The sequence below is a fragment of the Balaenoptera acutorostrata genome, chromosome 8, assembly GCF_949987535.1.
Source record: "Balaenoptera acutorostrata chromosome 8, mBalAcu1.1, whole genome shotgun sequence".
In the NCBI taxonomy this organism is placed as follows: domain Eukaryota; kingdom Metazoa; phylum Chordata; class Mammalia; order Artiodactyla; family Balaenopteridae; genus Balaenoptera; species Balaenoptera acutorostrata.
The window spans coordinates 105,716,334-105,742,662 of record NC_080071.1 but is presented as its reverse complement, the minus strand read 5'-3'; the positions used below and the strand labels follow the sequence as shown (position 1 = coordinate 105,742,662).

The 26,329-nt window shown below is 40.4% G+C and overlaps 1 protein-coding gene across 2 annotated transcripts in view; it reads left to right on the top strand.

Annotated features, from left to right (window-relative positions):
* CNTNAP5 (contactin associated protein family member 5) overlaps positions 1-26,329 on the top strand; it is an 881,311-nt gene that overhangs the window by 366,314 nt on the left and 488,668 nt on the right. For both annotated transcript variants that reach the window (XR_009009129.1, XM_007169254.3), the window contains exon 4: positions 23,425-23,572. Coding sequence is in view for 1 of the 2 variants with exons in the window: in XM_007169254.3 (XP_007169316.3) it covers positions 23,425-23,572 (148 nt within the window). In the remaining variant the exon portion in view is untranslated. The remainder of the gene's footprint in view (positions 1-23,424; positions 23,573-26,329) is intronic.

Here is a 26,329-nt window from a genome sequence, read left to right as displayed (position 1 = left end):
TAGAAGGATTATTTGGTCAAACTCATATATAAGGACATTGAATATCATCATAGACAGTATATTAATTTTACATGAGATGCATAAATGGTATGACAAAGATGCAGCTTAACATTATTTTTTGCATAAGATAAGAAAAGCATAAAGGCAGAGGACTGAAATTGAGACAATTCTGTAAAGGTATTTCTGCCAGAGAGATAACAAATATTTGTGCTAGACATCACTTCAGTGAACTGTGGGTTCTCATATTATTCTGTATTGCCTACTAGAAATGTTAAATTTTGAAGCCAAACCAGCATGGGTTTAAATCCTGAGCCTACAAAGTATCAGAAGTGTGCCTTGGCTAAGTTATTTGAATTCTGTGGGTCTAGGTCTTCTTTTAGAGATGGGTGTGAAAAAAAATCTATCTCACAGAAACTGTTTAGGGAATTAACTGAAATTTCTAGTGTGTGAAAAAAAAATACCTACTACATAATAGATGCACAATATTTGTTAAGAAGAAAGTATAAGGTGTAAGATGGGTTCTACTTAAGGTAGTTTAAAATTTAAGCTGTTAACAATTTAGTTGTGTTAACAAGAATAGAACACGTAGGAAGATTGAAACTGAAAGGAGACACAATTTGATCATTAAAACGGATGGAATTGATAAAGTCATCTTGTTGAGTTCAACTTATTGACCTACTTACATCATTTTGTACCTGGTGTAACTCAGGCAATATGAACCAAAAAAAGCAGCCTCTTTACTCATTGCCCTCAGTAAATTGCCACTTGAACTGGGCAAATGGTTTTTTGGCAATCCACTTCAATGCTTTTTTATTGTAATCTGAGTTTTTTGTTTTAGCTCTTGTGTAGAAAATCCAAAGTGACTGTCTCGTTAATACAGAGTACTTGCTGTTCTCACAAAAAAAAAAAAGGCAAGGTGAGGCCAGGCACCAGGAAAGGAAGGGGGAAAAGCCAAGGAACAAGTAATCAAACTTTGCTTAAAGGGAGAAAGGTGCAGCCGCATAGCACAGGGAGATCAGCTCTGTGCTTTGTGACCACCTAGAGGGGTGGGATAGGGAGGGTGGGAGGGAGGGAGATGCAAGAGGGAAGAGATATGGGAACATATGTATATGTATAACTGATTCACTTTGTTATAAAGCAGAAACTAACACACCATTGTAAAGCAATTATATTCCAATAAAGATGTTAAAAAAAAAAAAAGGGAGAAAGGTGAGGGAAGACATGAATCTGGATGACGGACACAAAGTGAAGTGACTTCTTTCATCTCTGCTTTGTGCCCAGAAAATTTAAATTAAGGCATTAAGATATTTCTCATGGGAACCTTTTAAAGGGCCAGTTAGCATTTACTATACACCAAGATTGCTTACTGTGAAGAAATGTTAGCAGGAATGAAGAACCATAAAAGCTGACAAGGAAAAGTCAAATAATCCAAACAGGATAAAATGGTATATACTCAACAATTAACCCTGATGATGGAAAAAAAAAAAATTGGCTTTGATTGCTTTTAAAAGGAAAACAGTTAAAAAAACGCTAATCCTTTAAGCCAGTTGTCTTTACAAGTCTCTTGGAATGGGTTTGTTAAATGAAATTTCTAAATAGCTCAGTTAAGTAAGTTCACAGAACCAAAATCTCTTTAATGGAGATACGAGTTTTAATGTATTTTGACAGCCACACTGGAAATTAAGGCTGAGATTATATCATAAAGAAGTAAAGCCATATTGAAATGTATTCATCCAATCCTGCCATCTCTCTAAAAATCCCCAGCTTCTGCTCTGAATAATTTGTTCAGATAGGTTTCCTAAGTATAATATTTGAATAACTCTGACTTTTGATTTGTCTGTTGTTGTTCTTTGCCAAAAGAGAGACTGAAAGAAAGAAAGGGAGTGAACAGAGAGGGGAAAGGAGGAAGCAAAGAGGAAGGAAGGGAGAAAAACAAACAAACAAACCATGCTTTGGTCAGTTTGTTTTGACAATTGAAGTCTCAGGTTATCTGAGGAATTATGAAGAAACACGTTTCATCTAACACTGTTCAGAATTCCTTAAATGTATTCTGGGACATACAGACTGTTGAGACTGGTATAGATTGACCTCAGAGCACTCGTAAAAGTTGTTTGGCTTTTTAGTTTCCTTTGTAACCAATTTCCAAATATTAGCTATTTTATTTTACTCTACTTTTATTTTATTTTACTTTACTATTTTATTTTATTTTACTTTGTTTTATTTTACTTTACTATTTTATTTTACTTTACTATTTTATTTTATTTTATTTGTATTTTTTCTCTTCATCATTTAATTTAGGCATAGAAATGGGAGCATTTCATTAAGTGAGCATAGTTTTGGTTAGATTTGAATCCATGACTATTTACCGTCGGATATCGCGTGGTAAAGTGTGGAGACTGTGTAAGGTGGTGTCCCCAAGCTCTCTGGTCTTCAGGTGTCACACTTCCTTTAATTCCCAAGTGGCATCAGTCAAGCCTCCATTTTCCATGACTGTTCTGGCCTCTAAAGTTTTCTGAGATGCTAAAGGAATGCTTCCTTGTTCTTCAAATCCATCTTGGCTGTTACTCTTTATCTCAACCAGGAGGACTCATGGCCTTTTGCTGTATCAGGATCTACTTCTCCAGATTCTCAAAATAAGAATATAGGTCCCTCCTATAATATCTAAAGTCCAGGTGAAACTTATCTGGAGGGTTTAGAGATAAGAAGAAAGCTTGAGAATAAGTAAAAGAAAATTACAACACAGAAAAGCTTCAAACTGGTGATCACGTATTAAAGACCCTAGACTTACACGTGGTTCAGCACCTCCTAGCAGGTGACCTGGCCCAGCATCTCTCTCCTTCACCCCTGGCTCAGAAGTCCTTTGCAGAGACTTACATAACTGCCCCCACAGGGTACTTCTGACCAGCCCTCCTGTGCTCCAAAGCCAGGGGAGCATACTTCTTTGAGCTTTCTCTAGGGGCCTGGTGAAAGGGGGCAGCATGCAGTTTCCCCTGATACCGACTAGGGTTCTTGGCCTCTTTAATCGATAGAAATTGATGAGGCCAGACAAGAAATTCAGGCAAGGTGTTATTGTGGCCCCCACTGCAGCAGGAGAGCGCGAGAACAAGCCACAGTTTCCCTTGCTCATTCCCTCGCTCCCTGGGGGGGCGGTGGTGGGGTGAGCTGGTTCCTTATATGGGGTGAGGGTAGGGGTGTGCCCAGGGGTCAGCCTGAGGGCTGGCTGAGGTGGTTTGCCCACCCCTTAGGTGGTGCTGTATTCAGGGGGCAAGCGCAGTACCCTGCTTTTGCTCCTGGCTCTACAGAAGTGCCAGGTGGGTTTTTGGTCTTTTTGTATCTTGTCTATAATTTGCCCCAACTGCACATGTACGCAGTTTTTGTTTTGTTTTTTAAATTTATTTATTTTAGTTTATTTATTTTTGTCTGTATTGGGTCTTCGTTGCTGTGCACAGGCTTTCTCTAGTTGCGGCGAGCGGGGGCTACGCTTCGTAGAGGTACGCGGGCTTCTCATTGCGGTGGCTTCTCTTCTCCGCGGCATGTGAGATCTTCCCGGACCAGGGCTCAAACCCGTGTCCCCTGCATTGGCAGGCGGATTCTTAACCACTGTGCCACCAGGGAAGCCCTACACAGGTATTTTTAGTGCCTTAGAGTTTCCTTGTATTTTGTTTCTGGAGGAGACATTTGTCCAGGTGCAAGCACTGCAGCAAAGGGTCCCACATCCCAGGGCCCAGTCTGTCTCATCCCCACCCCAGGCTCAGGCTTGTTCTGGGCACAGGCCACTTGCCATGGTCCCAGGTTTCATCTCATCCAAACAGGATTGTGACTTGGCTTTGGCAGAACCACGAGGCCCATTGAAGAATTGTGCTTTATTTTCGACAAAATGAAACTGCAATTTCTCCCTGTTAGGAATGAGAAAACACGATGAGCTGTAAACTAGCAGTTGGTCCTGGCTTCTAGCCACCAAGGTTTTAAAGTGTTGAGAGTAAATTCGAGAACCCTCTGTAGGAGATGTCAGTTTTATTTCATACATTTCTAATACCTAATTGTTCCGGCTACTGTGTGCTTTCTCTAGCCATTAATAATAAGAGAATAAAGAGCATGGAAGTAGGAGAGACAGAAATGATCCATCACTGGACCAGCATCGGAAACACAGCCCCCGACAGCGTGCCGCTTAGGCTCCCATGGATTCTGTGAGGCCATTGTGATCCTATGCTGACAAGTGACATATTAACAAAGAGGAGGAGAAGATGAATCATGAACATGGGATGAGTGTTTGCTGCATGCAGCAATCGCTCACTATTTTACACGTACCATCTCCTTTCATCCTTATAACAGCCCTCTGACATATACAGAGCTGTTATCCCCATTTCACAGAGGAGAAAACAAAGACACAGAGAGGTTCAAATACTTACCCAGGTCCCAGGGTGATGAAGACAAGATGATTGCAGCCCATTTGGCTGAATTTCACTCTTGCTTTTCACTGTACTCCCTGCTCTGAGAATCATGTGTTCTGCCTGCATGCCAAAGGAATCTAGTCAAGCTCAAATCTAGAATCTAGGCTCAGTGTTCCATGAAAGTGTCAAGGCCTCATGTCATGGCAGTGTTTTATTGGTCTGTTTTTTTTTTTTTTTAATCAGTAAAATAGGAACTAAAATACTTTGGATCTTACCCTGTGCTAAATGCAGGGCTAAAGACTCTTCCAAAATTTAAATTCATTCAGAAAATGAAGACTCTTATAGATGAAACAAGTGTGTTCATTAATAAAGCGAAGGAACAAATAAAGATGTAAATGGGGAGTGTTGGGCATGGGATCTATAAGGTGAACATTTAGGTTTAAGTACATTTTTAATACATAATGCTAGACGTATGGATGTTATCAGATGGATAGTATATACATATATAAATTTATATATATAAAACTTTGCTCTGAAAAAGTGTATTCTAGATCTATATATACATATAAATAACATATAATATTTCCATTTTTAATACATAATGCTAGACAGGTATGGAGTTTATCAGATAGATAATATATGTATAATGGATTATATTAAGTACAATGGAACATATACATTATATAAAAATTATATATAATATTTTATATATAAATGTATATAAATCCCTGCTCTGAAAAAGCATATTCAATATATATAATATATAATATTTACATTATAAATATATGTAAATATAAATATTTACATGTTTAATATGTAATGCTAGACAAGTATGGAGGTTATCAGATAGATAATATATATATATAATAAAATGGATTAAATAAAATAAAATGGAATATATATAATATACATAATATTACATATATTTTATTATATACTTATATTTTATATATATATTTAAAATACTTCTCTGAAAAAGTGTATTGTTTCATGGTACAATCAGGTAAATGCACAGACATCACTACAATACAAGGTAGCAAGTATTAAGTGCCATGATGGAGTTAGAAATCATGCATGAGGGCCGCTCAGAGGAGAGAGAGAAACAGCCATGTGGAGCAGGGAGGAAGGAGGTTTGAACCGATGGACAGACTGGGCTCAAATCCCAGCTCCAAGTCGGGCAACTTACTGGCCCCCTATGTCCCAGATATTGTGTTTCCCAAATGCCCGGAACCAGCATAGGATGTGAGGAGGAATGATGTGAGAACAGGTACTTGCACCATCATCTGCATCCAAGAAATGTTAGTTTCCCTTCCTCCTTTGCCTGGGGAGCTAGGATTTGTTTAATAGAGAAGTCAACATATGACATGGGCTTGAAGAATAGTTATGATTGAATTGAACATGTAGAATAATAACAATAGTTAACACTTAACGTCAGTCATACCTTATTCCAGAACTTCATACTTCATGCAAGAAGTATTCTAAGCAATATCCAAGCAATATACATGAGTGTATATGTTCTTTAGAATAATTCCAGCATGAAGTGTGAGCCATCTTCAAGTTAACAAATACACACATACAGAAATCCCTGCATCTATACACACACACACACACACACACACACATTCCTCTCAACCATCCCCTGAGGGATGCACTTTTATCCCCTTTTTAAAGTTGGGCAAATATTAGGACAGAAAAGTTAAGTACTTGCCCAAGCTCTCACATCCAGTAAGTGGTGGGAGAAGGATTTGAGCCTGGGCAACATGGTCCAGAGTGCATCTTCCTAAATCCACATGAAAGTACCTCCATAGCACAACAGGACCGAAATGAGGTTGCATGGAACATCTGTGGCCAATGACAGAGAATGTCCCCGTTTTGGCAGTTTACAGTGCATGCAGGGATTGTGAGAAAGAAGACTGATAAAAGCAGAATGAGATCAGCTTCGAGGGCGTTGAATATCAAGCTGAGGAACTCGGAATCCCTGTTTGACTGGGTTCAGACGCTGTCAACACTGCAGTCAGAACACGTGTAGAATCATCAAGCTGGTCAGTCTGAAAATCACTCTTTAAATTTGGGAATGAAGCAAAGTGTGAAGAGGGCCTGAGTGTCCCCCGCTGCAGCGAGGTACAGACACATTTATGCAGCCTTGATCCTCCACATTTGATACGGAGCATGCAGACGTCCTGCTGTTTATGCACAAGAGCCACTGAAAGGGTGGTTGATGTGAGCAGTGGAAGTTGCTGCTGCAAACTGTTGGAAAAAGGGAATCAATGAATAGTTTTAGGGGATCTGGTTTTGGATAAAAGAAGCTTTACTGCATGCTTCCTTTCCTATGGATTATTACCTCCACTTAATGGATGAAGAAGCCAAGATTCCAAAAGATGGTATGAATGGCCTTTGGCTACACATGAAGTCATGGTAGGTGGTGAATTTGAAGGGTCTCTTCCACCAAAGCTCTGCAGCTTCATGCTGCATCGTGCAGCCAGGGGTTGATAATGCTTCTCAAGGGGGATCAAGGTTAAGAAGAAAAGTGAAGAATGGAAGCGTCATGTATTTTCCACCTTCTGGGTGCTACAGTTGTGTAGGGTGCTAGAGACAGAAAATGAATGAAGGCACAGGTCCTCGAGATGACTGCTGTCTAGACGCGGAGACCACCATAAATGCATCCATTCTGGACTTTTTGCTGATGTGTTACTGTGGCAGAAGAGATAATAGCTCTAAACCAAAAGAGTATCACCAGCTTAAAGGAAGCATTTGCTCGTGTGCTTGAGGGAACCTGTAGCAGTTTGATATGGTGGAAGGAGGGCTGGGGAGGAGAGAAGAAGCAGGAGGTGGTTTGGAAAACAGGGGGTTTTATAGGGCATACGGGGAAGTCTCTCCTTGATCTTAAAGCTAATGAACTCTCTTGTCAGATGGGTTAGATGGGAGTAACACTGGAGGGGCAAGAATTGTCTGGAGGCTGTTGTGGTACCCAGGAAAGAGCTGATGAAGGTGGGGATGTAGATGGAGGGAGGGGACCCATCACCAGATACTGACTTTGGTTTTCACCTACTCAGGGGCAGACCTCAGAGCTTGCAGCAAATATTCAGGTATTTTTTCTCAGTTTATTAGCCAAACTAGTATCAGGATATTAATTATTTTAGCATATAAAATTGTCCCTCCCTCCCTCCCTCCTTCCTCCCTCCCTTCCTTCCTTCCTTCCTTCTTTTCTCCCTCCCTTCCTTCTTTATTCCTTTGTGCTTCAAGTGTCCCTTTTAAGAATGGAAATTCTGCTTTTTCCCTAGGAAGGGTCATTGCTTGAGTTACTGACAATTTAACAGAAAAAAAGTTGAAAGTCACCTAAGAGCAAAAATGGGACAAAGGAGTGAGGGAGAAGAGAAGGAGATCCTGATGAACTTAGCCTATTACGTGGTTTTGTTAGAGGCTGACACGAAGTTGAAATCACTCTGCAGAGTGCTAGTTTGAGATCCAAATCTCAGGAAAATGAATGGAAAAAAAAACAACCAGACACATGATGTCTGCTTTCATGTTCCTTTTTCCAGTGGCAGCCTGCTGTCTCTTCAAAGGTCCCTATTCAGGGAAGTTAAATTATCTTAGGAGAAAATCACCTACATGACAGGTAAATTGAGCCTTATCTGTTGGTGTAGAAAGTGGTATTGGAAGGGAGCCTGAAAAGCTCTGGGGAGGAAATAATGGTAAGATCATCCTAGAACATTTTAGTTATCACTTGGTCCTTTTAGAGCGAGCACCAGTCTTGGCCAATATATTGTACAGGACAGTAGGAACCAGACCCACAGTCTGCAGGTAGCTTGTGGGCTCAACAGCTTGACCTTGTAGGCACAGATTATCATCAAGGAAGAAATATGAACAGTGTGAGCTATCCATGAGGTCCCCTGATGCTTCTTCCTTGGATAGTTCCCGATAGACTGGGTAGCATAGGATTTCTTAACTATGTACATTGAACCTTTACTCTCTTTTTGTCTCTCGGAAGCGCCCTAGTCGAAGAATCCAGAGCATTAAAGAGCTGTGATAGTAGAAGGAATTCTAATATGTCATGGTTTCCATTCCCCCTTTAACTAGGAATGCTCTTCATTGAGAAAACGTCTGAAAACTCCTCTCTTGGTTTGTCCACCAAAAGCTGTGAACAAGAACTTCCCTTGTTATGACATTGTGCTTGCATTTCTATGGAACACAATTAAGAGTCTCCATGAACAAGTAATAGGCTCTATAATGAAGCAAATTAGGGGAGCAAAGGCTGTGGGTCATTCCCTCACTGAGTAAACCTCTATGGGCCTCGCCTGTGATTCTAGGAGAAGCCATGAGATTCTTGCAGTGCCATGGAGAGAGAGACAGAAATATAAATAAATATATGTATTTAGTTTTTCAGGTGGTGATGCATTTAGGAAAGAAAATAAAGTGAGATAGGAGGGCAGGTGATGCCGGGCAGGGGAAAGGAGTTGGGGAGATCACCTATTAAAGCTACGGCGATGCACATAAAAGGCTGGCCAGCTGGGCAGCCTTTCTGTCTTGGTTTTTCTATTTTCCAGTCGCTCCATGGCTACCCTGGACATGCTTGTTAATCTCTTTCTTGCTCTGGCTCCCGCTCTTGCTGCAATATTTATCCTTAATGCCAGGTCCTATGAGAGGAGGCCAAGCCCTCCTGTCAACTCTGATGCCCGGTTCCCCATTTCACCGAGGAGGAAGTCCAGAAAGCTTTCAGTTTCTTTTTCGGAAATTGAAGAAGGGCAAGAGCATTGTTTCTTTTTGCTTTAGTGGAGTATGAAAAGTCTGATTTTGCTAAGTGGGTATTTCAGTCTTTTCCAGGCATGCATCGTATGGTCAAGCTGCCATACATGTTGGTGTTATAGTTCTCAGGGCAGAGATGGAAACATAGGTATATGACACACATCTCAACAGTCACTTTAGTCCCCTTTATACATAACCCAGCAGAAGTCACACAGAAATCAGAACTCTGAACAAATACAGCAATGGCAATGGAGGACTTTGGTGTCATAAGCGTATACTCATTTTTAAACAAATATTTATCTTTATCTGCATTGCATCCTCAGGAATAACTAGCAGTCTGGATCATCCAAGCCAGTAGACAATAAAGCCACATTTCTATTTAGCTGTGCATTGATAGACATAATTTCTACATTATTAGTTGACTGTATTTTATTTTCTAGTAAAACGTGACCCAGACACAATCGTTGTCATAGAGAAGATGACAGCCAGTTGTGTACCTAATGTTTCTATTGTTCTAGGAAGAGTTTTGAACAACTTAATTGAGAAACTTCCTTCAAATCAATAATGCTTACTTGTTAAAGCAGAAGCCAATGGTGATTAGGAAGTCCTTCAACTTCTATTTTAAAAACAGCTTTACCAATGCCCTTTCCCAGTGCTTGTAACACATGAAATGAAATAAACTCTATTTGTGCTTGAGTTATTGGTGGAATAGTTTTAATACCGATTACAGAGGACCACACTGGTTCATCAAACTAGGAGAATGGCGAGGACACGGGATATGAAGTTAATTACTTTTGATGGGGTAAGTGGAGGTAGAGAGATCCAGATGCTGTAGCCTTGGGTGCTCTGCACCTGTGAGAAGCCAGCTTTTTCTGCCTGAGGTCCAATGCTGGTCCCTGAAGGCACTGGCCCCTCCAGTGGGAAAGGCATTTCGTTGAAGACATTCTTTGCAATCTCGGTAGTTCCTCAGCAACTTCTTCTGGCACTTCTTACCCATCCCATCATTGGAAATATGCAGGGGTACATGTGATGCATTAGGATGGGGGTTCAGCAGTGTGTTTGGAGGTTTTAATGAGATTTGCATTGCAAATAACTTCAATATGGGTAAATTAAGAATAAAGTGGGGAATTCCCTGGCAGTCCAGTGGTTAGGACTCTGCACTTTCACTGCCGAGGGCCTGAGTTCGACCCCTGGTCAGGGAACTAAGATCCCACAAAATGCGTGTGCAGCCAAAAAAAAAAGAATAAAGTGGTTAACATTAGGACTTCACTTAAAATTCCATTTTCTGAACTGACCAGACAGCAACCAAGTTTCAGGAGGATAGCTGACAGCTCGGGTCAGGACACGGAGACTAGGAGAAAAATGACAACTTGGGCATTGATTGCACAAGAGCACATGCACAATAAAGGTTGTGCCAGGGCTGGGATGGGAATGAGGAAACACTCACACCCACTAGAGGACATTTCTACTGCCGAATACGGAGGAATAAATAAATATCTCTTCAGTGGTACAGTTACACAACCTGGAAAGAGCAAGAACATGCAGTTCCTAAGATAAGAGAACAGGACATGAGTACATGACTGTAGCTCAAATTGTGGTCAGTACCAAATGGGGATGAAAGTTTTTCTCGACTGTTGCCTTGAATCCTTGAGTTGTCCCTCTGCTTTGGAGGCCATAACCAGGCAAGGGAGCAGGATGGAAAGTGGCAAGGATCAGTCATCCTCTTTGCCAACTATTAAGATCAAACTAGAAAGGTGGGGCAACTCGAAAACAGCAGGCAAGGGCCGGCCCGGTGGTCCTAGCCTCATTAAATAACTGCTTCTATGAAATTACAGGTAGATGTACCACAGATGCACTTAAAATGGGCAATGTACTGCAAACAAGTTAGAAAAAACATTCAATAGTTTAATTATCCTTTTTACCTCCTTCAAGTCTATAATTTTAGAATCCCTGTCAGCAAATAGTGGCCAGTGCCTAACACCTACTTTCCATTTCCTTTTCTCTAAGTGCCTATCTGAAACACATTTAACGCGAAGCCCTGAAGAGCAGTTTGGACCACTGGAGGCCTGAGTGGGTTTATCCATGTTAGTTGTAACTCTGTGGTTTGCATGTTAATTACCACCTGCCTTATTAAATGTATCTTATTAAATGCCAAAAGCTGTATTTTTAATTAACTCTGGGCTGCTAGAACCTTTCTTAGTTTAAGTTTTCACTCTTTTTTGGGGGAGGACCCTTTGAATGTCATTCAGAAAATTTAAGTATGGTTGGCAAATGCCTTGCGTGGGATTAGAGGGTATTAATAAGAAGTCATTGCTGCAAAATATACTCTCAAACAAAGATATTTGTACACAAGAATTAGCTATTGAAATCTGTCTTCCTCTCTTTCTGTCTCTGTCTCTCTCTGTAAGAGCATGGCTTGTATTGGTGAGAATCTACTATGTGCAATGTCATTTGCATATAGTTTTTAATGTAAGATTCACAACCCTGGAGATTTTATTTTCACCCTTTTCCTGGTAAGGAAACCAAGATTCATAAACCGTATGACCCTTTGTTCATTCACTCAGTCATTCAGCAACTCACTAGTAACAGTGTGAGAGACAGGAGACTGTGCAATTCACTGATTTTGAAACAACTACACAGATTTGGTTTGGGTTACTGAATGCCGTTTCAACGTACCTTTAAGAAATACTGTGTTTGAGTTACTTCACTTAGTATGATAATCTCTAGGTCCATCCATGTTGCTGCAAATGGCATTATTTCATTCTTTTTTATGGCTGAGTTATATTCCATTGTATATATATACCACACCTTCTTTATCCATTCATCAGTCAATGGACACTTAGGTTGCTTCTGTGTCTTGTCTATTGTAAATAGTGCAGACAGAGAAAGACAAGTATCATATGATGTCACTTATATGTGGGGTCTAAAAAAATGATACAAATAAACTTATTTACAAAGCAGAAATAGACCCACAGACATAGAAAACAAACTTATGGTTACCAAAGTGGAAAGGGAGGGAGGAGGGATAAATTAGGAGCTTGGGATTAACATATACGCACTACTATATATAAAATAGATGATCAACAAGGACCTACTATATAGCACAGGGAACTCAATCTCTTGTAATAACCTATAATGGAAAAGAATCTAAAAAATAATAGATAATATATGTATATGTATAACTGCATCACTTTGCTGTACACCTGAAACTAATACAACACTGTAAATCAACTATGTTTCAATAAACATTTCAAAAAATGAAATACTTTGTTCTATGTGCTGGGCTAGACACCCCAGTTTAAAATAACATGTGATCTGTATCCCCAAAGGAGTTACAGTCTAAGACCCTTGCTGGGACAGCAGAGCGAATCTCAAGGTTGCTAGGATTAGCACCCAAAGCTCATCCCCTTTCTCTCCCATTTTACTGCTTCTCTTAATATGGACCGTGGGGCTGGGCGGTGTGTGTGGCAGAGCTCCAGACTTGAAACAGAAATCTCCCTGAGAATGCCTGATATTCCATGTCAAGTTTACTGAGGCAGAATTTGGTGGTTGCACCTGTTACTTCTTGCCTGGACTGCAGTTAGGCAGATTCACATCTTCCCTGGGGCACCTGGATGCTTGCAATCTGGCTGCTGGTCAGAACAGTCAGTGCAGGTTGGCTCAACATGGTGTATTCCTTGAATCCAAATGAGAGGCTTGGGTGGCAGGGAACCCAGAACTGCCCACTATCCATTAATAAGTGCTAGGCATGGTCCCCCTTAGCCTCGCCATTTATGCCCAGTCCATTATCTGGCTAAGAAAGCAGGAAAAGAGCATCCGCACCTTCATCATGATCCCAGGATCTTCCATTCATCAACCAAAACGTTGTTTAATGTCAAGGAACGTGTATCATAGGAGAAGAAGCTGCAGGCTGACTCTGACACTCTCCCTTCATTTACCTGTGGACCCTTCCACCTGCTTAAGGATGAGGAAGCTCCCCCATCCCCCACCCCATGAGTCCACTCTGTGTGCTTGTTTCCTTTTGTAAGCACATAGGGACTTAACATCTCTGATTCTCAAGCTCCTTTCATTCTAGGGATAGAAAGGGAGCCAGAAAAAGCAACTTTTGCATTGTGTTCCTGCGTAGGGACAAAATCAATGAGCAGTTTTGTCAAGAACCACATGCGGGCTTCCCTGATGGTGCAGTGGTTAAGAATCCGCCTGCCGATGCAGGGGACACGGGTTCAAGCCCTGGTGCAGAAAGATCCCACATGCCGCGGAGCAACTAAGCACGTGCTACAACTACTGAGCCTGTGCTCTAGAGCCCTTGAACCACAACTACTAAAGCCCATGCACCTAGAGCCCGCGCTCCGCAACCAGAGAGGCCACTGCAGTGAGAAGCCCACGCACTGCAAGGAAGAATAGCCCCTGCTTACCGCAACTAGAGAAAGCCCGTGCACAGCAACGAAGACCCAATAGAGCCAAAAATAAATAAATAAATAAATTTAAGAACCATATGCATGATATTTTAAAATAGTAATGATAACATGTATCTGGTGACAATAGTGTAATACCTGAACCCAAATTATGTATAATAGTATTTGAGGTGGGGTGAGAACAAAGCAGACCTCTGACAAGTAATGTATGTGATACTGTTCAGAATTAACCTCTCTGATCCCTGGGGTTTCCTGGTGAGGTGGGGACACTATATTGATGGGCTGCACCATTGTAAGATGTATTCAGAAAGGCTAAATGTATGTGTGTGGGTATTTGTGTGCCAGGGCCGCCTTCCTTAGTGAGGAAGTTGGCTAAAACCTTCCTGATGATAAACCACGTGAAGTAAACTAAAATATGTAGAGGGCCAAGCAATCTTTTGGTTTCAGAAACCTGACATAAAGAGGTGATATTGGGAATGGAGTGAAAGGGTCGCTGGGCTTTAATCAGAATCTTTATAAACCAGTCCCTATTTGATCCTTTCTTATTACTTATGATTCCACTTAAACTCTCCCAAACTCGTCTTCTCATCTTTAAAATAATACAGATTTCCTACCTCACAGAGATGTTATGATCAGATTAGGTGATGAATTTCGCTTCTCCCCATCAAGCACATTTCTGCTCTGATTTCTATCATCAGAGCTTAACTCTGCCCTCCCCCGGGATTTCATACACGTGGAATCACACAGTCTGTGCTCTTTATGGCTGGCTGCTTCTTTTGGTTAGTAGAATTCCGGTCTACTAAGCTTGTGAGTTCAATCTACTCTTTTTCTATCTTTCTGGAGTGGGAGCGTAGAGTTTTAATTTTATATTATTCCTCATATAAAAAAAGGATTTAAAGCCATGAATTGTCTTCTAAGAACTGCTTTGGCTACTTTCCACAAATTTTGATACAGTGTTTCTATCATTGTTCAATTTCCATTGTTTTCTAATTTCCATTGTGGTTTCTTGTTGACTTGAGGATTATTTGGAAATGTGTTTATTAACTTCTAAACATTTGAGAGTTTTCTAGATAATTTATTATTATCAATTCCTAATTTAATTTAGTTGTGGTTAGAAATCAAACTATGGTTTCTTTGGAACTTATGTTATTGGGTAGGATATAGTGTCTCTTAGTGAATATTCCATGTGCATTTGAAAACAATATATAATCTGCAGTGTTCAGTGAAGTATTCTATGAACATTAATTAACCAATTTCTCTGATAATGTTGTTTGAATCTTTTATATCCTTGCTGATTATGTTTGAATCTTTGTTGTAGGTGCCTGGGCCTTTAGCTGTTTTTATCTTCATGATGAAATGACCCTTTATAATTTTGAGAATCTCCCCTATCTTATAATACAGCCTACTTTGTCTGATATTAGTAGAGAAAATTCAGGTTTATAGTGCCTATTATTTGCATGTCATGTCTTTCCCCACCATTTTACTTTCAACCTGTCAATGTCTTTATTATTAAAAAAGAGTATCATACAAAAAGTACATAAAAGGGCCTTGCTTTTTTATCCAGCCTGACAATTCATGCCTTTTAATTGCAGGTTTACTCAGTTTTCTTTTTTTTTTAAACATCTTTATTGGAGTATAATTGCTTTACAATGGTGTGTTAGTTTCTGCTGTATAACAAAGTGAATCAGCTATACATATACATACATCCCCATATCTCCTCCCTCTTGCATCTCCCTCCCACACTCTCTATCCCACCCCTCTAGGTGGACACAAAGCATTGAGCTGATCTCCCTGTGCTATGTGGCTGCTTCCCACTAGCTATCTAATTTACATTTGGTAGTGTATATATGTCCATGCCACTCTCTCACTTTGTCCCAGCTTACCCTTCTCCCTCCGTGTGTCCTCAGCTCCACTCTCTATGTCTGCGTCTTTATTCCTGTCCTGCCCCTAGGTTCTTCAGAACCATCTCCCTTTTTTTTCTTCATGAGTCTGGCTAATGGTTTGTCAATTTTGTGTATCTTCTCAAAGAACCAGCTTTTAGTTTTACTGATCTCTGCTATCATTTCCTTCATTTCTTTCTCATTTATTTCTGATCTGATCTTTATGATTTCTTTCCTTCTGCTAACTTTGGGTTAGTTTTTTTGTTCTTTCTCTAATTGCTCTAGGTGTAAGGTTAGGTTGTTTATTTGAGATGTTTCTTGTTTCTTGAGGTAGGATTGTATTGCTATAAACTTCCTTCTTAGAACAGCTTTTGCTGCATCCCATAGGTTTTGGGTCGTCGTGTTTTCATTGTCATTTGTTTCTAGGTATTTTTTGATTTCTTCTTTGATTTCTTCAGTGATCTCTTGGTTATTTAGTAGTGTATTGTTTAGCCTTCATGTGTTTGTATTTTTTACAGATTTTTTCTGTAATTGATATCTAGTCTCATAGCATTGTGGTCAGAAAAGATACTTGATACAATTTCAATTTTCTTAAATTTACCAAGGCTTGATTTGTGACCCAAGATATGGTCTATCCTGGAGAATGTTCCATGAGCACTTGAGAAGAAAGTGTCATCTGCTGTTTTTGGATGGAATGTCCTATAAATATCAACTAAGTTTCAATTAGTGTTTCCTTATTTATTTTCATTTTGGATGATCTGTCCATTGGTGAAAGTGGGGTGTTAAAGTCCCCTACTATGATTGTGTTGACTTCCCCTTTTATGGCTGTTAGCCTTTGCCTTATGTATTGAGGTGCTCCTATGTTGGGTGCATAAATATTTACAATTGTTATATCTTCTTCTTGGATTGATCCCTTGATCATTATGTACTGTCTTTGTCTCTTGTAAGAGTCTTTATTTTAAAGTCTATTTTTTCTGATATGAGAATTGCTACTCCAGCTTTCTTTTGATTTCCATTTGCATGGAATATCTTTTTCCATCCCCTCACTTTCAGTCTGTATGTGTCCCTAGGTCTGAAGTGGGTCTCTTGTAGACAGCATATGTATGGGTCTTCTCTTTGTATTCATTCAGCCAGTCTATGTCTTTTGGTTGGAGCATTTAATCCATATATATTTAAGGTAGTTATCGATATGTATGTTCTTATTACCATTTTCTTAATTGTTTTGGGTTTGTTATTGTAAGTCTTTTCCTTCTCTTGTGTTTCCTGCATAGAGAATTTCCTTTAACATTTGTTGTAGAGCTGGTTTGATGGTGCTGAATTCTCTTAGCTTTTGCTTATCTGTAAAGATTTTAATTTCTCCGTCAAATCTGAATGAGATCCTTGCTGGGTAGAGTAATCTTGGTTGTAGGTTTTTCCCTTTAATCACTTTAAATATGTCCTGCCACTCTCTTCTGACTTGCAGAGTTTCTGCTGAAAGATCAGCTGTTAACCTTATGGGGAGTCCTTTGTATGTTAATTGTTGCTTTTCCCTTGCTGCTTTTAATATTTTTTCTTTGTATTTAATTTTTGATAGTTTGATTAATATGTGTCTTGGCGTGTTTCTCCTTGGATTTATCCTGTATGGGACTCTCTGCACTTCCTGGACTTGACTATTTCCTTTCCTATATTAGGGAAGTTTTCAACTATAATCTCTTCAAATATTTTCTCATTCCCTTTTTTTTCTCTTTTCTTCTGGACCCCTATAATTCCAATGTTGGTGCATTTTATGTTGTCCCAGAGGTCTCTGATATTATCCTCAATTCTTTTCATTCTTTTTTCTTTATTCTGCTCTGTGGTAGTTATTTCCACTATTTTATCTTCCAGGTCACTTATCCGTTCTTCTGCCTCAGTTATTCTGCTGTTGTTTCCTTCTAGAGAATTTTTAATTTCATTTATTGTGTTGTTCATCATTGTTTGTTTGTGCTTTAGTTCTTCTAAATCCTTGCTAAATGTTTCTTGTATTTTCTCCGTTCTATTTCCAAGATTTTGGATCATTTTTACTATCATTACACTGAATTCTTTTTCAGGTAGACTGCCTATTTCCTCTTCATTTGTTTGGTCTGGTGGGTTTTTACCTTGCTCCTTCTTTTGCTGCATGTTTCTCTGTCTTCTCCTTTTGCTTAACTTACTGTGTTTGGGGTCTCTGTTTTGCAGGCTGTGGGTTCATAGTTCCCGTTGTTTTTGGTGTCTGCTCCCAGTGGGTAAGGTTGGTTCAGTGTGTTGGGTAGGCTTCCTGGTGGAGGGGATTCGTGCCTGTGTTCTGGTGGATGAGGCTGGATCTTGTCTTTCTGGTGGGCAGGACCACATCTGGTGGTGTTTTGGGGTGTCTGTGGACTTAATATAATTTTAGGCAGCCACTCTGCTAATGGGTGGGGTTCTGTTCCTGTCTTGCTAGTTGTTTGGCATGGGGTGGCCAGCACTGTAGCTTGCTGGTCATTGAGTGGAGCTGGGTATTAGCGTTTAGATGGAGATCTGTGGGAGAGCTTTTGCCATTTGGTATTACATGGCGCTGGGAGTTCTCTGGGGATCCAATGTCCTGGACTCGGTTCTCCCACCTCAGAGGCTCAGGCCTGACACCCAGCCACAGCACCAAGACCCTGTCAGCCACATGGCTCAGAAGAAAAGGGAGAAAAAGAAAGAAAGAAAAATAAATAAATACAATAAACAAAAGTTATTAAAATAGAAAAAAATGATTAAAAACAAAAAAATTAAAAAATAATAAAAAAAAAGGAAACAAAGAAGAGAGCAACCAATCCTAAAAACAAATCCACCAATGATAAAGTGCTAAAAACTATACTAAAAACAAACAAACAAAAATGGACAGTCAGAACCTTAGGACAGACGGCAAAAGCAAAGCTATACAGACAAAATCACACAAAGAAACATACACATACACACAAAAAGAGAAAAAGGAAAAAATATATATATATTAAAAAAATTAAAAAAAGGAAGAGAGCAATCAAATCAATAAACAAATCTACCAGTGATAATAAGCTCTAAATTCTAAACTAAGATAAACATAAAACCAGAAACAAATTAGATGCAGAAAGCAAACCCCAAGTCTACAGTTGCTGCCAAAGTCCACCACCTCAATTTTGGGATGATTCATTGTCTATTCATGTTTTCCATAGATGTAGGTACATCAGGTTGATTGTGGAGATTTAATCCACTGCTCCTGATGCTGTTGGGAGTGATTTCCCTTTCTCTTCTTTGTTCGCTCCCAGGGTTCAGCTTTGGATTTGGACCCGCCTCTGCATGTAGGTCGCCTGAGGGCATCTGTTCTTTGCTCAGACAGGACGGGGTTAAAGTAGCCGCTGATTAGGGGGCTCTGGCTCACTCAGGCCGGGGGGAGGGAGCGGTACGGAGGAGGCGGGGCGAGCCTGCGGCGGCAGAGGCCAGTGTGACGTTGCAGCAGCCTGAGGCGCGCCGTGCGTTCTCCCGGGGAAGTTGTCCCCGGATCATGGGACCCTGGCAGTGGCAGGCTGCACCGGCTCCTGGGAGGGGCGGTGTGGAGAGTGACCTGTGCTCGCACACAGGCTTCTTGGTGGCGGCAGCAGCCTTAGCATTTCATGCCCGTCTCTGGTGTCTGTGCTGATAGCTGTGGCTCGCACCCATCTCTGGAGTTTGTTTAGGTGGTGTTCTGAATCCCCTCTCCTCGTGTACCCTGAAACAAGGGTCTCTTGCCTCTTAGGTAGGTCCAGACTTTTTCCCGAACTCCCTCCCGGCTAGCTGTGCCACACTAGCCCCCTTCAGGCTGTGTTCAAACAGCCAACCCCAGTCCTCTATGTGGGATCCAACCTCTGAAGCCCAAGCCTCAGTTCCCAGCCCCCACCCGCCCCGGCGGGTGAGCAGACAAGCCTCTTGGGCTGGTGAGTGCTGGTCGGCACCGATCCTCTGTGCGGGAATCTCTCCGCTTTGCCCTCCACACCCCTGTGGCTGCGCTCTCCTCCGTGGCTCTGAAGCTCCCCCCTCTGCCACCTGCAGTCTCCGCCCGCGAAGGGGCTCCTAGTGTGTGGACACATTTCCTCCTTCACAGCTCCCTTCCAGAGGTGCAGGTCCCATCCCTATTCTTTTGTCTCTGTTATTTCTTTTTTCTTTTGCCCTACCCAGGTATGTGGGGAGTTTCTTGCCTTTTGGAAAGTCTGAGGTCTTCTGCCAGTGTTCAGTAGGTGTTCTGTAGGAGTTGTTCCACATGTAGATGTAGTTTGTATTTGTGGGGAGGAAGGTGATCTCCATGTCTTACTTCTCTGCCACCTTGAAAGTGCCCCTCAGTTTTCTTTAAATGAATTGTCAATTGGGAAAGTTTTAAGTTCACTGTCTTGAAATTTCTTTTTTATTTTTTGCCTCTGTATTTACTCTTTTCTCATTTTCTGTCTCATTTCGTCTTAAATGAGGATTGGTGTTTCTGCTGTTGTCGTTGTTATTGTATTTTAGTGTTCCATACTCTCTTTTATTAGCTTTGTGGCTATACCTCTTTGGTTTATTTTTATGCATCTTTGACATTGAAATTTACTTCAAATTGACGTTATACCATTTTATATATAACCTTAGGGCCTTACAATTATATATAATTGTAAGGGCCTTACAGTTATATATAATTATATATAATTATAATTGTATAATTCTGTTTAGCCTACATTCCATCCTTTGTGGTTTTATTGACATATGTTTACTTCTACATTTGCTATCAACATCACAGTATACTATTATTTCCCCTTTAAACTATGTATTGATGTTTAAAGTGTTTAAGAAAAGAAAGAAAAATTGTCTTATATTAAGCCACCTATTTACAACTTTGCTTACTCTTCATCCCTTCTTGTACACAAATGTTCCATCTGGAACCAGATCCTTTAGACTGTAGACTTATATAGCAATTCTTTTTTTTTAAATTTATTTATTTTATTTTATTTATTTTTAGCTATGTTGGGTCTTTGTTGCTACGCGCAGACTTTCTCTAGTTGCAGCGAGTGGGAGCTACTCTTCATTGCGGTGCACGGGCTTCTCATTGCGGTGGCTTCTCTTGTTGCAGAGCATGGGCTCTAGGTGCTCGGGCTCAGTAGTTGTGGCACACAGGCTTAGCTGCTCTGCGGCATGTGGGATCTTCCTGGACCAGGGCTTGAACCCGCGTCCCCTGCACTGGCAGGCAGATTCTTAACCACTGCACCACCAGGGGAGTCCTATTTAGCAATTCTTAACAGTGGAGGTCTGTAGGTAATAAATTATCACAGTTTTTGTTTCAGTGAAACAGTGCTTATTTTTCCTTCAAATTTGAAAGCCATTTTTGCTGGATGTAGAGTGCTAGGTTGAGAGTTTCCTACTTTTAGCATTTGTTGGTCTCCATTGTCCCCGTGAGAAGTCATCTGTCATTCACACTATTGTTCAGTTATTGTCTTCGGTAGTTGAGCTGGCTTTGAATTGGTGGTAGATTTAATGCATCTAGCAGGGCCTTGGGATCCAAGCACCTGGAGAGTAAGATCTGTCTTTGCTTTTCATTCTGGCCTGCAACTTCTTGCATTGCTAAACAATGATTGTCTTTGACCTTGTGGAAGATGAACTGATGAACCTGGTGAGAGTTTTGTTGCAGCTTCCTTTAGATTCAGTCTGCTTCTAGCTTTATGTGTTTCGGAGGTGATTTTAGGCTGCTACCTCCAGGAGGGCTCTGGGACCATGCATTGCACACTTTGAAATCTCGTAACTTTGAGACCTTGGGTTTGCTTGAATGTGAGCTTATGAGACTACAAAACTGCAAATAACATGGAATAGTAGGACTTTGAGACTGTGAGATGTTGAGACTGCAAGATTGAAAGACAGAGTCAGAAAGAATAAGTCATTTGTCCAGTGTTACAAAGTCACGCCAGGTTGCTGCCCCTTTGGGTGACAATCCAGGATTTCCTCTTCAGAGCACACAGAACCTGAGTTAAGAAATCCTACACAGGATTTCCAGCTCCCAAAATAAACCTTTTTATCTAGAATTATGCAACCAGGATTTCAATATCAGTTTAAGATATATTCAGTCTACAAATCACATAGAACCCAAGACAGGTGCCCCCATTACCCTCAGCGTGAATAAAGGCCTGTTTAAAATTCAGTTTCTATAAGTGATGCTGCAAACACAGGGCCTTTACATGCTTGGCGAGTGGGTTGTAGCAAACACAGTTAAGAGGGAATCCAGAGAACTGAATGGAAGTCTCCCAAGTTAGGCTGTAGAAAAACATGAAATACCTTCAGTGTGTCTAAAAGAGTGAAAAACCACCAGAACTTCTGGCCACCCCCCAAACTCATATTTCAAAGAAGGACATTTTAAAAAGAGCTACACTCTACAGGGAAGAGTCCTTCCTAGGTGGGCAAGGGATTGAGGAGGTTTTATATCTGCACATGTTGCTAAAATTGGAACAGGACATGTGGAAGATAAACCTGCTAAATAGAGCCATTCTTTTCTGGATTGAGACAATGGCCAAACCTTTGACAAATCCACAGACGAGAATGTTGGATTTGAATCTCAAGGAATTCTTCTCCTCCAAGTCATTCTCTTGCACCAGAGTTTTGCTGCAAAGTAGAAAGTGAGCTTCTCCCTTCTTCATAAGCCACCATGTGATATATAACAATGAATATATTAATTGCAGAATATCAGAGTTATTAGCCAGTGGGTGTTTTGTGTCCAGCAGAAATGTCAGATTGTTCAAAGTACCCTAGATTCACAGATGTTATGAGGAGACAATTAAGGTTGAGGTTTGGATCATTGAAATGGATTCCATTCCATACATACATCCTTTACTTGCTGTTCTCTTTGGCCATTTGAGAAACCAATGGATCTTCTTTTTATTGTTTGGTATTGATATGACATTAGCATGCAGGCTTTATCTGTGAATATTTGAGTCAGAAAAGAAGGTAGATGGTAGCTCATTCATAATGAAGCAGGCAAATCAATGTGCTAGCTCACATCCTACCTTAAAGATTAGGTACAGTTGGGCTGATGAGAAAGTTCTGGGGATGGATAGTGGTGATGGTTACACAATAATGTGAATGTACTTTATACCACTGAACTATATACTTTAAAATGGTTAAAATGGTAAATTTTATTTTATGCATATTTTACCTCAATGGGGGAAAAAAAAGATTAGGTATGAGACTTTGGATTCCATCTGCAGAAAAAGTTCTACTCCAGAAATCATTCATCCAAATGAAGGCTAGGAGGCATAATTTTCGTGTGCCAAATATCTCCCATGCTGTGTGTGCCTTTGCTTAAACTTCACAAGGAAATGTGAATATAAATTACATAAAAATCAGAGCCTCCTGTTCTCCCTCATGGAGCAATTAACAACGGAATAGTTGAAAATTGTGTGACTGTAGAAAAACCATAGGCTTTGGAATAGGACAACTTTGGAATTGAATCATAGACTAATTACTAACCAATTAGATGATTTGAAGTTTTTTTTTTTCCTCCTCCTTTCTCTATCTCTAGGCTTCAGATTTCTTTTTAATCTGTAAAATAGTAATAATGATAATGGAAAGTGCTTAGCATAGTGACTGGCTTCAATTAATGGTAACAGTTACTTCTGTGAAAGCCTCTCCTTCTAAGAGGAGATTTTTCAGTTATCTTCCATACTGCAGTGATTATGAACATTAGGTTTATCAGAACTTCATTGTGTTATTTACTTAGTATATCTTTTAGATGTCATGTCTTATGACTTACTAAGATTGACTTATTTATAAAATGTGGAGGAGGGAGTTTCTTAAAGAATAATGCACAGTATCTCTGAAAAAAAAATACTGTATAGGACATAATGCAGAATTTTCACCAAAGTCAGATTTCATTTGAAAGATCTGAGAAGTTGAAGATTTTCTCTGAAAGTTTACGGAGCGACATAGGTGGATTTCCACATATGGTCCTTGAGCTCACGTGAAGGTGCTGCCATGGTGTCGCAGACCTCACCTGGCCTCCTTTTCTCCCCACAGACCTTTGCAGGAAACATGAACGCTGACAGCGTGATGCACCACAAGTTACTGTACTCTGTGAGAGCCCGGTTCGTTCGCTTTGTGCCCCTGGCGTGGAATCCAAGTGGAAAGATCGGCATGAGGGTTGAGGTCTATGGATGCTCCTATAGTAAGTACCCACATGGATTATCAACACGTGTGTGTTGGCGAGTGGCACGACCCAAGCTGTATCAAGGTTACTGACGTTGAGAATGCAATCTCAATTGTTTTAAAGTTATTTCTACACTTTAATGACTTATGCGTATTTGAAACTGTGAAATTCAACCCAGAGGTAGAAAAACTCTTTTTTTAAATCTGTACAAGATTTATTTCATTAACCACAATGTTTAAGAGTGATGGTAATTCAGTTACCATCCCTAATACAGAAGGAGTGATTCAAAATCCATCTAGTTAAAGGTCAGAGACAAAGTCAGTGGCTTTGAATTCCCAGTCAGTAAGAGTTAGAAAGCCGTTTCACTTGCCTTGGAATGATGACACATAACATCAGTAGATCGTTGTTTTGAGAGATGGTACTTATTTTAGAGGTTGGCCTTAAGCTTCAGTAACAGTGTCATCTCATATCCCTTGTAGACACAGGTGCACCCTAACCCAACTGCTTTGTTTTCTGTGGGGCAGAGAGCAAAATCTACTAGTTCTTAGGTTATTTAAGGATGAAATAACTTGGTGGTGAGAAGATGCTATGGGTTTATCAAAAAAAATGTTCAAAATGAAGAGCTCTTGGAGTTTGACATACCATTTGCCTTTGCAATACTAAAATAATTTAAGTTTATTTCTTTCCTAGAAGTGGGGTGAAGTATTATAAAACTCTCCCCTTCCTTGTTCTAGAAGGGAAAGAGAAGAAACATTTCAACCCAGGATAACACATGAAATGCTTCTCTCTTAGAATTATGCAGGCCCTCCATCCCTCTGTGAGTTGTTCTGGCTGAATTTAAAAGTAGAGCTCCATCCTGCAGATAAGGAAGCTTGTAAACACCGGTAGAACTGGCAATCACTCTAGAATAAAATTATGCAGGGAAGGTTCCCATCCCTATAACTCTTCTCTGCAGGTTTTATATTGAAATCGAAAATTGCATCATAATAAATTGTTTTTCTGTCTTAGCAGGGACGTCTCCTGCTTATAATGCTAAAACCCAATGACCCCTCATGAATGAACAAATTTGATTACTACCACTTTAAATATAAATTAGTCCAAGAGATCCTTGTTTATGGTTACAGGAGTGCCTAATGTGTTATATACTTGTACTGTTTTCCATAGTGTGATCTACTGAAGGCTCACATCAGGGTCAACTGAGTGCTCCTTAAAAATACATTTCCTGAGTCCTGTCCCATACCTACTGGATTGTGATTTCTGGGGAGAGGGACCCAGAAAGCTGAGTGTTAGCAAGCGCCTCAGGGAAACTATGGACATAGAGTCTCTACTAAAAATAAAGTCCTGCACAGAGGGGAACGACCTGTGAAAAGGTTGTCTTTATCTTGAACAAGTACTTTCAGAAAGAATGTGTTTTAGAACAGATGCTCCAACCAACCACTAGACCAAGGAGAGACTGCCTTGCTCTCCAGCCCTTCCATCCAAAAGCATAGCCATCTACAAGGCAAGGGCGTGCGTGCTTCCTAACCCAGGATCTGTGGGGCAGCCAGATTCCCATGCTACCTCTTCTCTTGATAACAGTTGTCACTACTAATGTTACCGAATGCAAGTTCCTGTGCCCAACGCACAGTGCGGCCAAACAGAAACATTGGAGTTTGGAGCAGAGAAAAGTTTATTGCAGGGCCGAGCAAGGAGAACAGGTAGCTTGTGCCCAAAAAACGTCCCCAAACTCCTCAAAGGGTTTCAGTAAAGCATTTTTAAAGGCAAGGTGAGGGAGGGGCGTGGTTGGTTGTTGCAGATTTCTTGGTGTCAGAATCCTTTGTTCTTGCAGCCATCCGCATAGCTCACATCATGATGTTCTTGTAAACCTCCAACAAGACAAATATTATTCTCTGTTCTGCTACTTTTTATCTTTAAAAGAGTGGAAAAGTGTTATTCCCTTAAAGGTCAGAACATTGAGAATGGGCTGTCCTGAATATTTCAGGCTATAGACAATATTCTTAACTTGAAGCAAAAGCAATAGAATACAAAGGTTAAAAGAAACAGATCTAATATGGAGTCAGATTTGTTCGTCCCTATTACACTAGGAGGTTTATGAATCATTCATGCTGAAATAAAAAGTGTATTTATATTATTACTTCAGCCATCTATTTTGGTGTGATAATCCTATTTCTCTTTAACACGTCCTCCTACGTTTGTTTTCTCTGTCCTGTCAGTTGTCCTTGTTTTCAGTGCCCATAGCTCTGCATGCTTGCACAGGAAGACTCATAGTGTCAAGTTAAATAATTGACTGTAGAGTAGAGAGAGACCTTTGAGCAACATGTTTAGTATTTTCTGATGATGGACCCCTTTGAGAATCTGATGACAGCAAGGAACCATCTCTTAAGAAAAGTACCTACTGTAATATGCAAGATTTTCTACAAGATTAAAAGGTTCTCAGATCCACTGAAGCCCAGATCTTGACCAAGCAAAGAGCTCCTGACATTGAGGTAGCTTTGTCCTACATGGAATCCTCTCCAGGAAAGTTCTGCATCTAATAAGTGCATCCTCTAAGGAGATGAATTACCTTCAGGTAAATAGTGTGAGTGATGGGAAGTTAACCCCCTTGGGAAGCTGTTGGACACAGAACTCCCTTTTCTGGGATGATCCTCCAGCTGGTACTCTATAATCTTCAATCACTAGTCCTGGGGCTTTGTGCTTTTCCATTAGAAAAAAAACACGTCCCTCTCTCTCAGGTTGTATATAAAACCAAAACCTCGGGGCTTCCCTGGTGGTGCA